Genomic DNA, 15,845 nt, shown 5'->3' on the forward strand with positions numbered 1-15,845 from the left:
ATGAACAGAAACAAAAGCATCTTAGTATAGGCTGGAAACAACAATCTATTTTCTAGGTCACTAAACATTATATGAAGAGGTAATGCATACATATTTGTCGTATAATACTAGAAGCCTAGAATCGTATGTATCTGCAAAAAGACTGATATCTGATTACATTAATTCTGAATGCGTAAACTAAGCTCGAGTATGAATGAGAGATAAGTAACAAAAAACTAAGTAAAAAATGAAACCGAGAAGTAAAAAACGATAGTATACAGTGTGTCTTCATCAAAACATCTAGTTTCTTGGACGATTTTTTCAAGATAAACGGTGTATGAGATTAAGTGGTCAACACTTGAATACTACTAATGCACATTTTTAATATCTAAGCACCAATCTTTAAAAAGTTTCTACTTTCTAGGATTCAATAAATTGGAAATCAACGGTAACTCGTTAATAATTCATAATGTTTATTAGATCATCAAATGAACCCAATAAAGATTGGTTTTTGTTTGAGTATGAAATTGAATTGAAGTGAGTTTGGTTCAGGCGTTTTATCAAGCAGTTGGTGTGCTCAGTTGACAATAATAATAATAATAATAATAATAATAATAATAATAATAATAATAATAATAATAATAATAATAATAATAATACATGTCATTTAAGCATACAATACACAATAATCGTATCTAAACAAAAGATAAGATAAAAGCAGCACAGAAAATTAAATCATTCTAATGAACTTCATAGGTAATGGAAACTGAAGCTGACCATCTAATTAAAATTAAAATGATGCTGAAGAACCCAAAATGGAACGATTGAAATCGAAGCGATTGATAGCAGCTTTTGGAGAGATCGAATTGGAACCCAAAATAATTAATTTCATTTCGTCAATGGTGGTCGCCCGGTCAAATGGGGGGTTTAATGAACATAAATAATATAAATTGGACGTCGCTCAATTACCAGTGAGAGGGGTTTGAGTCCTAAACCCGATTTTACCGGATTCTTGCTGTCGTGCTGTTTGGCGGGCGTGAGGATTGGGATTTATCCGGGAATCCCTCAATAGGTGAACCGCTAAGGGCTCCGTCAGTCCGGACTCGTGGCCGGCTCAGGCTATCTTTAGCCAATAGGGGCCGCGTACGGAGTACCCGGCATTACTTAGTTGGTCGTTTCAAAAAAAAAATGAATATAAATAATAAATTAATATAAACCATACTTTTGTAATTTGGGTTTTTATATATTTCCTCTTACTAAACCTATTAATTTACATATTTCTCCAACTCCTAAGCATTAATTACATATTTCTCATTTTCATAACAAATTACCTTTTTACCCCTGTTCAATTTACAATACCCACAATCAAACAATTAAAAAAACACGATCGAAAAATATGCTACTGGAAAAGCTGAAAGGTCGACTTCTTTCATCGATCTTCTTGTTGGACGCCGGCAGGTAATCTGCTCGTCTTTCTTCGCCGCTGGCTCCATGACTCTTTGTTCGTCATCTACACATCTGATATGGTTCTTTTTTAGGGCTTCCCATCTTTTTTTTCGTGTCCGTAGTTGACTCTGTAATCTATTAGTTTATTCAATTTTTTATGTCGATATATAGAGACTGACAGTATGTGGATTTATGAGTGTTCGATATTTGTCCAGTATATGGGGCGTATAGAGACGTCTGACGTATTTGTTTGAAATCAACATTAAAGAATTAAAATATAGGAATATTTGTTCAATGTATGTGGCATAATGTTTATTTGAAAACAACACTAAAGAATTGAAATATAGGAATACACATTGGTTTGAATTTAAATGAGAAAGATATGTAATTGATGCTATTAGAGAAATGTATATGTAAACAGTTGTTTAATTAGTTTATTAAAGGTAAAAGAGACATTTTATTAGTTAATTTTAATGAAATGGGTAAATATGTAATATATATTGTTTAGGGAGGGATATATGTAATTGATTTTTAAGTGTTAGGTAAATATGTAATAAACGAATTTATGAAGGATATACATGTAAATGCCCCTCTTTAATTAATATTTAATAGATATGTCTATCAGACGACATGCCGGTTTATTATATTCTAATACTTACAATTAGAATCGGTGCCACAAACACGTGGATTTTATTGTTTTTACAACGAACCTTCTTTTAACTGTTATTTCATGTTAATTGGTGCAACAAAAATTAAGATATGTTGTTTTTAATTTTTTATACGTAAGTTTATGGTTTTTACACACATCACTTTAAATAATTGAAGTAAAATATCATACGCATAAGTAACTTTTAAGTGATATTTATTTGGTTGTATTGTTTATAAATTCTACGGTAACCATCTCTTTCTTAACCGTCACCCCCTCCCAAACCTATAATTACATGGCCATGTCCATCCTTTCTCCTCTTACAATGATGGCCAGTGGTATTCACAGCCAGATAATGACTTAATTTTTGGCACCGCCTTCACCACCGACCCCTTCGCCAAAGCATTCGATTAGCGTTTAAAAGAATTGAGAACAAGATTGGGGATGCTAAAGGAGTTGCATATTTGGTTTTGGATGAAGCGGTTATGAGTAACATAGCATGAGTAGGGATTCAAATGATAATGCTTAACAAAAATTATAGGATTCGTTTATAATTTGCATTATGTAAGCATACTACAAACTGTTTGGAAGGAGTTGTTGCTTTTTGTATTGATATGTAACAATAACATTTATGGTTGTGTAAGAATTATTTTTGCATGTATATTGATCCATAGTATGGATATATATATGTTTTTATTTATGGTTGTGTATTATCATAAATAGCAGTTTTTATTTTTTTATTTTTTCCGAAACTATTAGTTGTTGGTGAACCAATCTTTTAATGCAATCTGAACTGTGTGTAACAAATAATATTATTGTGAACATCATGTACTTGATTTGAATCTAATACATAAGTATCACAAATATAACTGATGTTTGTAACCAAACACAAATAACGCTGACGCAACGCCCGGAAAACATTGCTAGTTATGATTATTCACAGACAAAGAACGATGGTTTCCCCATCACTTTGTTTGGTGTCTCTTTGACCTATTTGGTTGAAACTGTAGGACATGGGCCACTTTTTATTAAATTAAAATAAAGGCTAACGATACTCTCGTTAATAATGGGAAATATAGTAGTACAATACCGTTTACAAAAATGAATAAAATGAATATAATATACAATATTTTTTTTATATTCAAAGTAGATAAGATAATGCGCATTCATCAGGTACTTCATATAATAGCTTCGTCTTGTGTCTTCATCATATTGGTCATCGACTAAGCTCCTTAAATCGCGTATTCTCGAACGATCTTTTGTGTAGTCTTCAACGAGAGCTTGATGCGTATCTTCTTGTATGATCCTTTAACTATAAAAACAAACAAACTAATGTTGACGGTTAGGCTGAGGCACGTGTTCAACACGCTTCCCTTAAAGCAGATTTCGCGCCTCTACACAAGACAATGCGTCTGTCTCCCAGGGTATAACAGCCAAAGCAGTTTATACTGCCGGAGATGTCCACACGCCCGAGGTTACATTAGTTAGAGTGTAGTGTTAGGACTTGTGGGAAAAATAAAAAGAATGAAATAGTAGAGCAATTGAATAGAGAAACTCATTTCTATATATTCTCAACATATGGGTCTTTAAAGCTTTCTTCTTCACCATAACTCTTCATGCATGCATGTATTTTCTCCTTGAAGTTCCTATCTTCTCATTTTTCTAGCACTTTCTACTATATTATACAAGAGTTAAGGGTGAGTGAAGAGCTTCACTTAATTAGAGACTTAATTCTCTAATAAAATCCATTAAGTGCCATAAAGAAAACTCTACTCAAGAGTTTTAACATATGAAGAGTTATAGTATTAATAACCTAATAAATTAATTTCCATTCATTTTTTTTATAATTTTTCAACAATCCTCCACATGAATGAAGATTAACCAAAACACACGAAATATCCCATATAACCTCGACAGTTGAGTATTGCAGGATAGGTAGGCGTTAGCTTTGAACCTTCCTTTGTGTAGCATACTTAGTCTCCTATCGGTTAGTAGACGCAATGTCCTTGAACAAACCCCCATTGGTGTAGATGACAATACACTTCACACAATACTCTCCTTAGTCGGGCACATTTCCTCATTGTCGTGTCCATTATGGTCCTGGAACACTAGTCTGGTTTTGTGAAAGCTCTAGGAATTACGCACCCCACAATTTCATTCGAAGCGACCCCACTTCTCTTTCACATAGGTGATTATCCAGAAATCATTAAAAGCATTAAGGTTATAATGATTTACACAAATCATTAACCTATATTATGCTTAACCTCACAACATGTCACTGTCGTTATAAGAATAAACTAGGAAGTAATTAGACTCCCTTTATAATTTAGGAGGATATATATATTAGTTCATGTGTCAACTTATACATAAGTTATGCCCCCATAGTGACCACCCTTGGATATATAATTAGGTTTTCCTATTGAACTTAGATATTGGGATCTCCAGTCAACTAAGTTAAGTTTCCTTTATATACCCTTTTTCATGGGCTTTAGTCTCATTCCACAACATGATCTCTATTAAACCCTCAGGTTGTTGGATCCATTACATTATCGTTGACTTTATCTAGTCACTACAGATAACTTGCGTAGTTGAGATCAGTTGTCATGATGTGTTCTTCCTTATAAGTTAATTTTGCCTATTGTTAACTTTCTAAGACTATAACCTCAGTGGCCACCTGAATCTGGTTATAATATTTGTCTTTTTAAATACACTTATGATTAAGGCAAACACATCTCCATTATGGACTACAACCTTTTTGTTCTCCACTTAGTCGTGTGTTTGCAATGTTAGATTGGATTACAATAATCCTTATTGCTAAACCTTTCAAGTTAAAATGCAAGACATCCCCAATTTAAGTGTTATTGGATAACCTCAACTATACACTCCAAAAGGGTTGTTTCTTAAATGGCTTCCCCCACATTTCTTGCATTTTGATATATTTTTCTCAACTTTACTTATGACCACAAATCGACGCTCATGATTTGAACAAGATCACATCTTTGTATCAATGAGTTCATCGATTCTTACTCATGGAGCAACACATGCCCTAGTGTAAGCTTTCACCACTAGCTAGCTTGTAAGATAAACTTGTCATAAGGTTGTTATCAAACCATCCCAAATTTAGAAGGATTACAAGTCACCATCTAGGTCATATCTAGAAAGTTGAAGTCTTCTTACGATTTTCATAAGTTATATCATTTCCTTAGATTGAATGAAAAACCCTTTTTAAATTTGTCTATACACAAATTCATTTTTGTGTTGTGTATGTTTTGAATGTTTCGAGTTAATTAGTCTTCGTAAAGCATCATAATTAACAAGTACTAGTCTAGCATCCTTTAGACTACAATACTTAGCATGTAAACAGAAGATGCATCATTCTGATTCTTTACAGCCATCACAATATCACTTTGAAACACTCAACCCTTAAATTAGACAAAATTATGAGACTTATTCACAATCCCCAAACCATAATATTCAGAAAAGTCTCATAAGTTATTGTATATAGAACATACATAATTTTTTATTCATTTAAGGAACATAACTCTTTTGCCTTTAATCTTCAAGGCTTCACCATTAACTTATATGGACTTTGAACAAAAGTTTTAATCCAAATCATTTTGATGAATACATTCATCACCAACAAGATGAACGTTACTCATCTACAATCACTATTATGTTGAGATAAAGTCAACTTGATTGACCCTCAAACTCTTGGAATTTACATCTGCATAAAATGATTTATATATTTCATAGTTCTCTGTTGAAACTATTTTTTTAAGATACTCTCTCAAAATGAAAGACAAACTTTCACATAGTTCAAACAAAATAGATGGGAGTAGAAACATCTATATGTTCTTTGCTATTGTAATCTTATTATAATAAATCTCTTAAGATTTATTTAAATTCAATTACACTAATAACATAATAAATCTCTTATGATTCATACTTCGGTGAATTTTCAAAGATGAATATCCAATTATATAATTATCTCATTAACGTATATTATGTTACAATTCATACTTAGTGAATCTCCAAGGAGTTAAATACGTCATTATATTTTAATTCACATTTACTGATTTTCAGGGAGGTAAATATCGCATTCTTCTGTATTTTATCTTAATACACTTACCACATTATTCCATGACTCTCGCTAGATGTGGTTATACATTTGATGTGTCGTCTTAGACTTTAGTCAATGCAACAACTCATAAGTTGTTTCTTATGCAAAATTCTTTTTGCACTATTCATTTTAAAATATTCATCATTTTCTTTTTAAACATAAATATTTCATATTAAATAAATTTGTATGTTACAATAAATATTGTTATATTTGTTTGTAAAATTGCATGTGTTATCCGAAGATATTGAACACAAAATAATAATACAACCGAAATACAACATAACGTGTAAAGCAATTTAATAATAATTTAAATGGATAAGCAGACGACATCTAGACATCAAATCTCAAAGTGTTATTATCTTCAATACGCTCATTATCCGACAGGAATTATCTCAAAGATATCATTTTATGCTTTGTATTGAGGTACTCCCTCAAATAGAACTCCATGCACACATATCCTCATATCCTCGTTTCCATTTTGAAACCATATTCTTGAACAAATATGTTTAAATTAACATCAAGTTGCTACCATTACCACACTTAAGTGGCAAAGTTTGAACAATCTATCTTGTTCACACAACACGAAGTTGTTTTCCACCATAAAGTACCCTTGAGAACGTTATCTTAGTTTGACATACACCACTTTTAGCTAGAGTAGCAAACCATTTTGTAAAATTTAAAAAATGCAAAACTTTGTTTAAAAATCATACTAAATCATTTTCTTAGTTTTGCAATATATTATATTATTAATATCAATAAGGTTTTATAAAATATTCATGTACTAAACAGTTTATAGCACAAATGTTAAAAAAAACATGTTATAACGTGCACATTACAAAACTTAACGTTTTTCAAGGACAGAGTTTATAAAATAAACCATTTCTAATTGTTTCTAACGCACACGTTAGAAAATTCAATGTCCACAAAAACATTTCCAGCCAGTACGGTTTATAAAATAAACAATTTCTAACAAACATTTTATAACTTAAACGATTCTAACGCACACGTTAGACGAAAGACAATACAAGCACGAAACATTAAACATTAAGGCAAAACATTTTAAATTGTTGGTTTTTCTAGTGTACAGCCCAAAAGTTGTGTCATTAACACCAAGTTAATACTTGAATTATTAGTAACTTAATGGGAGAAATATGAACAGACACACATAGAATCTTTTGTGCACTGTTTCACAAAAATACACATGTACGTTTCACTACAGTATTTTCTAACATGCCCGTCAGAAAATTAACGTTTACACAAAACGTTTTAAACACATATGTTTATATATATAATGAATCGTATCTTACACGCATGTTAGATACTTAAACATGTGGAAACGAGGTGTTTAGACAAGCTTCTTAAACATATTATTTTATAAAAATAATCATTTCTAACACACATGTTTACAAAAACCGATAAACCCAATCTAACGCGTACGTTAGATTATTAATGTTTACAAGAAATGACTGGTTTACTAAACACCATTTCTAACATAATTGTTAGTCATAAACGATTGCAAAAATCGTTAAAATAAAACCAATAAAATCTCAATTAATGGTTTTCCAATACCGTTTCTAACACCATAGTTAGAATATAAACGATTACAAAAATTGTTTCTAAGACCAAACGGATGAATCAAGCATTATGTTTTGTAACATAGTAGTACAATACCGTGATCTCTAAAAATCCAAACACAACAAGTTGTACTGCGCACGTAATTTCCCAAAAAAGAAAATATTCATAAGACTATAATCTCTGAAATATTTTTATTTTAAACCATTTTGTGAACCCAAAATACTTATAAATAAGGTTTTAAGATTGTGGCAACAATCTCACGAAATCTGTTTTAAGATTGTAGGACATGGGCCACTTTTTATTAAAATAAAATAAAGGCTAACGATACTCTCGTTAGTAATGGGAAATATAGTAGTACAATACTGTTTACAAAAATGAATAAAATGAATATAATATACAATATTTTTTTTATATTCAAAGTAGATAAGATAATACGCATTCATCAGGTACTTCATATAATAGCTTCGTCTTGTGTCTTCATCATATTGGTCATCGACTAAGCTCCTTGAATCACGTATTCTCGAACGATCTTTTGTGTAGTCTTCAACGAGAGCTTGATGCGTATCTTCTTGTATGATCCTTTAACTATAAAAACGAACAAACTAATGTTGACGGTTAGGCTGAGGCACGTGTTCAACACGCTTCCCTTAAAGCAGATTTCGCGCCTCTACACAAGACAATGCGTCTGTCTCCCAGGGTATAACAGCCAAAGCAGTTTGTACTGCCGGAGATGTCCACATGCCCGAGGTTACATTAGTTAGAGTGTAGTGTTAGGACTTGTGGGAAAAATAAAAAGAATGAAATAGTAGAGCAATTGAATAGAGAAACTCATTTCTATATATTCTCAACATATGGGTCTTTAAAGCTTTCTTCTTCACCATAACTCTTCATGCATGCATGTATTTTCTCCTTGAAGTTCCTATCTTCTCATTTTTCTAGCACTTTCAAATGAGGTAAATAGCCTACTATATTATACAAGAGTTAAGGGTGAGTGAAGAGCTTCACTTAATTAGAGACTTAATTCTCTAATAAAATCCATTAAGTGCCATAAAGAAAACTCTACTCAAGAGTTTTAACATCTGAAGAGTTATAATATTAATAACCTAATAAATTAATTTCCATTCATTTTTTTTAATAATTTTCCAACAGAAACATCTTACTTAAATACGGTTTCTAGGCTAGGTTTTCAAACTTAAAAAATTGGACGTTGGTAGCCTTGGCCCATTGCCCCATTATGACCTGCTTTTCCTTGTCAAAACTTTCTAACTTTGTCCAGTTTGGCACGTTCTTGAGTTTAGATACGCCCAGAAGAACTTGAAAGGAAAGAAAAATGCACAAGCCTGCACGATAATGATGGCACGGATTGTGCTTACTAGGCCGAATATTTGAATATAAATTTTACTTGTATTTCAATGTAAATTTTACTTTATATTTGTAAAAAAAAAAAAAAAACCCACATTCTGGCCATGAGTTATTATTATTATTTTTGTTCTTGTAACATTAAAAAAATAAATACTTTTTAATTAAAATGAAAGATTGGCAACACAGAACCGTAATATGAACAAAACCACCAAAAGCATTAACATGATTAACCCCAAACGCACATTAAACATAAACATAAACAAACCACCAGGCCATTGGTATGCATAACTAACATATACCAAATTTGACATCCAAACCAATTACATAAAGTGTCACTTTAATTTTTCCCCTTAGAAATAGATACCCACCGGCCACCACTTCATCGCCAGGCTTCAATCCTCTCGGTTCGTGAATTCAGCCGACTCACAATCGTGCTCCCTTTACTCCTCTCTACGCTTTTTCTCAACCCTTTCTTTTGATTATAGTTACTTGACTGCGGATTTCTACTCTTGGAACCTTGTACCACCTTAACACCACTTTTTTCTTCAGACACGCTAGTCTGACTTTGACTTTGACCTTGACTTTGAAAAGTCAACTCATTGTAACAAACATTTTCGTGGCTTTCCAAGGTGGGTTCTTTAGCTGAAAACTCTTGATTCTCACTGTTCACTTCACGGGTCTCGTCACTCATTGCTTGAAATGAGCAGCGGGGCTCGTTCTCATCAAAATGATCAAACTGTGATGCGGGCCCCGCCTCAACTATAACATCCTCTCTTTCCCTTAGAGTCTTGACAATCAAAGTCTTTAGAAAGTTCATAACTTCAACAGCATACATCAAAGCGGTCAAAGGATCCGCCATCTACAATACCAAAGGTTGTAACTCGTAAGGTATGCATGAATAGCTGTACCTAGATGCAAGGGTGTGCATGAAACTGAAATAACTGGAATAACCAGCGTAACCAAAAAACCGAACGAAATAACTGAACCCATAAAAAACCAACGGATTGGTTTTAAGTTCTTTAAAAAAACCGATTTTTCAGTTTGGTTTCGGTTTTGCTATCAACCAAAACCGAACCAAACCGACTGGACTGAAATTGAACCAAACTGAAATGTATGATAATTAATTAATTATTAATTAACACAAAAAATTTAGGCCCACAGTTTCAGGCCAAAACATAATATTTTGGGCCATTTTTTATCGCCCAAAATTTTCAAGCCCAAATGGTATGGCTGAAACTGAACAAAATTTGAAAACCAAAAACAGAAAAAACCGAACCGACTGGAGTTGAACCAAACTGTCATATGTGATAATCAATTAATTATTATTTAACAAAAAAATTTAGGCCAACAGCCCAAATTTTTCAAGCCCATATGGTAAAACCGAACCAAACCCATATTGAAATCGAAAAAAAAAACCGACTGCGAGATCCCTAAAGCTAGAAACTTTTACTATATACCTGAGTCATGTTGGGGGCAAACACCATAGCAATATTGCGCGCGTTCATCTTATTGAGGTTTTCAAGTTGTGCCACGTCAGCCATTAGATTCACAGCCCAGTTCATCAGAGAAGCTTCGGTTGGCGGGAGTAGCCTCACGAGCCGGGTACACTCTTCTTCTGATTGAGCCCGCATCACCTGCTCGGGCTCAATCGAGTCCAGTAAACCGTTTGGTAGTTCCCGAAACCAAGCCTACACATGAATAAACATTCAACAAAAAACGCCAAAAATATTTTCTTTATTACATAACTTGTTTTAGAGGGCCAATGATGGTTAAATGGGCGGGTTGGGTAACGGGTCAAACCTCATTCGGGTCAAAAAGTGCAATTTTCGCTACTGGCTGATTTGGTTGATGCTAAACATATTTTTGTCCACTATTTTTAACATTTTTTTAAATAAATAGGGCTGCCTATGACCGCAATATATTATTTCAACTAGGGTTGTTTAAAAAGCTTGCAGCTCGTTAGATGCTCGTTTGAAAAAAAAAACGCGCTTGTAAATGAGACGAGCCTGAGCCAGCTTGTGGCTCGATTGTTAACTTGCTCGTTTAAATTAAACCTCAAATTTTAATACACACACACACACACACATGCAGCTAGGCTCATTTACATCCCTAATTTCAACAATTAATATAATAATTTTAACTTTTGGTTTGTTTCCTTTTAAGCTATTTTTTTTTCTTTTTATTAGCTTCACCTCTATTAGTTACAAAATAATTCCCAAAGCATGAGGTACAAGTCAGAAAACATTTATCACACATGGTAAAGTTGTTACTTGTTTCATTCAAAGAACAGCTGTATCTACATCATAGCACTTCGGTGTATTAATATAATACATTGAAGGCAAGTTGTGTACATTAATAACCCCTAAAAACAAGAAATATTTGGCAGTGATTAACACCACATTCAATAAATAGATAACTAGATAAGCGTTTGAGAAGAACATAACATTAGACGGACCCGGCCAACATTGACATGTCTATTTCTCTATGATCTTTTTCGCATCGCGTATTAATTATGCATCAAATAAATTATTAAGAATGAACAAAAATATTGTTTACAAGTAGGGTGTAAATGAGCCAAGTCGCTCGAGATCGACTAGCCAAAGTTCGAATCGAGCCGAGCTTAAACGATTTCAAGCCCGAGCTCGACAAGCCTAGGTCTGAGCTTCACTTATCGAGGTCAAGTAGGGCAAGTCTAAACGAGCTTAATATTTAAATATTTTTTATTTAATACATTAAATATATGTTTATATAAAAATTACTTATTTATTACAAAAACAACTAAATTATATATACGTGTGTGTACGTATGTAATTATATATAAATAATAAACCTGGCGAGCTCGAGCCCAAAAATAAGCTTGTTTAATAAATGAGCATGAGCCCGAGTTTCACTTATCGAACTCAACTAGGCTCGCAAACTTAAACAAGGCTAGTTTAATATAATTTTATTTGATATATTAAATATATTTAAATAATAGTTATTTTTAAACAGAAAATCATTATAAAAATAACTAAATAACATATATAATGTTATAATTATATATATAAATGAATGATAAACAAGCCAAGCTCGAGCTTGTAAAACTACTCCCAAGCAGTGCTCGACTTTTGAAATACAGGTTGAAAGAAGCTCTCGCCTCTCGTAAGTTAAACAAGCCGAGCTGCTCGTTGACACCCCCATTTGCAAGTCAACCCAACCCGCCCGTTCAACCCGTTACCCAAGTAGCAAAATGGGTACCTTAATTAGACCGGCTAAGCTATGTACATCTATGTTTTCGGGCACCTCTCCTCTATTCAACTGTTCCCTTATTTGCTCATCTTGTCCGTTATCACCGTTGATTCTAAAGATACCTTCCGCCTGCAAAATAGCATTATTGTTTCTATTTCAAAATGCTTGGAGCCTTTTGGGAAATTAAAAAAGTTGTAATCTTGGTGGTCATGCAATCCATTTTCAAGTTGAACAATGATGTACAACTCATCACTGCATATACACAGCTGAAGGCATCCATACATTTATTGTTACTAGTTTCAAAATGCTTGAAATCTTTTGGGAAATTAATAAAGTTGTAATCTTTGAGTTCACACGATCCATTTTCAAGTTGTGCATTGACGCATTGGAGCGTCTAAACTCTAAAGTACAAGTCATCAATGGATAAACGCACCTGAAGACCTCCTTGAGCGTACAACCGACTCTGCATCATTAAAAGGATTGTGGGGACACTGTTTCCTCTAGAGTCGAATGAGAGTTGCATGGATTCAGTTGAAACACCAAAAACACTTGTACTGCAAAAGAAAAAAAAATAGAAAATATTGATAATGAAGGTTTCAAATTTTCAATATATAACTATCAAGGTCAATCTTATTACTTTCTAATTACAAAATTCAGTTGATTTTTTTAAAGAAAACTAACCAGGGATATTTCCTACTTCAAATGTTCATTATCAACTTTAAATATGTAACTTTTTGTAGAATATCAAGAATCACCATTCAGTTTCAATGTCAAAACTGGTAAACATTTTACCAAAAAAATCAATTTACATTTTTCTTCTACTAAAAAAGACCCAAATCCACATGAGTTGCAGGGTTGGCAGCAGGCATACAGCACATGTGTATTCATGATGCAAGATTTATAAAAGCAAAAAACAACACATAAAAAAGTTGCAGGGTAGTACTGTACATTGTACAACACCACAATGCACATGGCTTCAGAATCAACAACTATAACATGACATAGTGCCAAACACATATGAAATCAAGGTCATATGTAACTATTTCCAAATACATAACTGTTTAGATTTTGTAACAATATTAGAACTCATTTTTTTCCTACTTGCAACATTCATTATTAAATTTGATCTGGTTATCATTTGTTTTCAAAATTCAAAGAATCAACATTAAATTTCAATATCAAAATGGGCAACCAGTTGACCTAAAACAAGTCAACACAAAACACAAAAAATGCACACAGCTTCAATTTCAACAAGCAAGACATGATTATTGCTCGATTCTACTTTCCAAATACAAAATTTATCTAGATTCTGTTATAATTATAACCTAAACCTCTTTTCTACTTGTAACATACATTATAAAATCTTTTGCTTCATAATTTTTTTTAAGTCAAAGAATTTGACCTAAAAACTCAAATATGCATCTTTATTCTACCAAAAAAGGCCCAATGTGCCAAATAAGTACTCATGATGCAAGAGCAAAGATTTTATCAAGAACAACAAACCTGGCACTTGGAGGTCTTCTTGGAACCTCAGGTTCAAACTCAACAGGCAAACCAAGAAAGCCATTAAACCTATCAAATGTCACATGAGCAACATGCCTAACATTTGTAGGCACTCCAATCTCCATTTTTGAAGATGTCTTATTATTATCACAACTAAAGTCTTGAAATTTGGCACTGTTACATGAACCCACAAGTGATTTCCTAACAACAGTCACCACAACTGCCAACAATGACACCTCTTCTTCTGCTTCTTCTCTCTCTCTCCTCTTCCTTCTTTCTCTCAAATTAGAACAAGGGTGGTTGTTATCAAGGGAAGATGAAGCAAAATGATCATTGGTTTGTTGTTGGACTAGACCATCATTTTCACCTATGTCAAGTGGTGATTGAAGTATTTCTGTCATTTTTTACCAAAAAGATTTGATTTTTTTGGAAATTATGACTTGGGTTTGAAGGGAAGTTAATAATCTTGAAATGGGTTGATGGGTTTGGTAAAGATTTGATTTTTATTCAATTTCTTAGAAGGGAAGTTAATAATCTTGAATGGGGTTTGGTAAAGAATTTGGGAAGAATGAAGATGATGCAATGGGTTGGATTGAAGCAAGGGTTTTGGAATTTGGATGGTGAGAAATGTGTATCATCAAAAGATTATTATGTAGTGAAGAAGAGTAGAGAGGACTATTGTGCTTTATCAGGTTGTACGCTGTGCAGTTTTTCTTGTGTTTATGGATTTAAAAAAGTGGTGTGGATGAAAAGATCCAGATGAGATTCTGTCTACTTTACTTTTGTTAAGCACTAGAATTAGAACGCAACAAAAAGAAAGCAAAAGTAGAGGAAACGGTCTCTAGAACACCATGGTTTTTTATATATTTATTTAGTTTTAAAGTATTATGTCAAATTTAAGGTTCTTTGATGTTGTAATATGACATCTTATGTAGATAGTAAGAGATAAGATATCTTTCATTTAGAGTTAGTTATGCGTCATTTGATTTAGGAATTTTTATTAAAAAAAAAAATTTTGGGGTGGTTTTGTTTTTAAGTTTGAGATACTCTAGCAAACAAAACACACTAGCTGTGCAATGTTTGTGTGGGTTGTAATGTACTAGCGTATATCTCTATTTGTGTGTAAATCAAATAGTTTTGAGTGCAATGTGTGTATTTTTGTGTTTGAATAGTGAAATAATGGTCTTTGGTTGATGCATGCGTTGTATGTTGAATCTCCAAATAAGACCTCAAAACGGGTGATGTGTGTAATTGTGTGGGGTCTTGCAAAATGTGTGTATATGTGTAAACCAAACATGTGAGGTTTAGGATGTTTAAATCAAGCCATAACTAGACTGTTGACCCACTCATAATTAGCGAATATAATGTTCCTGTTGATGGAACAGGGTTAGGAGTGCTAAGATATTACAGCAAACTGGCCACTTCCATATGATGGTCATTGATTGTCATCATTGTTAACTTCATAGACTTAACTAGTCACGTTGGTGATGTTTGACAGAGTGTGATTCTCGGTAACTATTTTTTAGCTAGACATATCGTTTTGATTTTAGAGAAGAAAAGGTTATGTGATTTTTCTTTAACTTGACGAATGTAACAAATAAGATAACAAATCCGTACACAGTGACATCAAATACATATATAACTAACAATGTTACCACATGTTATAAAATGATAGGGCAATAACAATCCACATGCTCTTAAGTAAGTTTGTATGTTTATGTAATATATGAAAACCAATACAAAAAGGATATTGTAATTGAGCAGGAACCATTGCATCTACAATTTTTATAAAAAGGTCAAATAAATCATACAAACATTTTTATACTACCATGAACGATAAGTTCATTAATCATTATTATGAAATTTAAGATACCAAAAGGTTGATAAACCTAAAATTTTGTAACTAAACCCAAGAAACAATTTTTATAAAACATAATAACTAAATGAGCATACGTGTTCCGTATATATATATACGCATAACCTCTC

The 15,845-nt window shown here is 32.8% G+C and overlaps 1 protein-coding gene across 1 annotated transcript; it reads right to left on the reverse strand.

Moving 5' to 3' along the window:
- Positions 1-9,476: 9,476 nt before the first annotated feature.
- Positions 9,477-14,323, reverse strand: LOC143571807 (rho GTPase-activating protein 5-like). The gene is made up of 5 exons (XM_077057133.1): positions 13,860-14,323; positions 12,790-12,910; positions 12,366-12,485; positions 10,586-10,816; positions 9,477-9,987 (listed from the first exon to the last, which is right to left on the reverse strand). Exons 1-5 carry the CDS (start codon positions 14,258-14,260, stop codon positions 9,508-9,510), a joined length of 1,353 nt encoding a protein of 450 aa, XP_076913248.1. The 5' UTR covers positions 14,261-14,323; the 3' UTR covers positions 9,477-9,507.
- Positions 14,324-15,845: the final 1,522 nt, after the last annotated feature.

The sequence above is a fragment of the Bidens hawaiensis genome, unplaced genomic scaffold (genome assembly GCF_021521415.1).
Source record: "Bidens hawaiensis isolate Kalapana, Puna unplaced genomic scaffold, B.hawaiensis_p1.1 tig00025586_1, whole genome shotgun sequence".
NCBI classification, from domain to species: Eukaryota; Viridiplantae; Streptophyta; class Magnoliopsida; order Asterales; family Asteraceae; genus Bidens; species Bidens hawaiensis.

What these genes read in the sequence shown, in the direction of transcription:
- LOC143571807 (XM_077057133.1), bottom strand. Translation starts at nt 14,260, where the DNA reads ATGACAGAAATACTTCAATCACCACTTGACATAGGTGAAAATGATGGT. An exon ending in AGAAGACCTCCAAGTGCCAG is followed by an intron (nt 12,911 to 13,859) that starts GTTTGTTGTTCT and finishes TTTCTTTTGCAG; the next exon opens with TACAAGTGTTTTTGGTGTTT. An exon ending in ACGCTCAAGGAGGTCTTCAG is followed by an intron (nt 12,486 to 12,789) that starts GTGCGTTTATCC and finishes GCTATTTTGCAG; the next exon opens with GCGGAAGGTATCTTTAGAAT.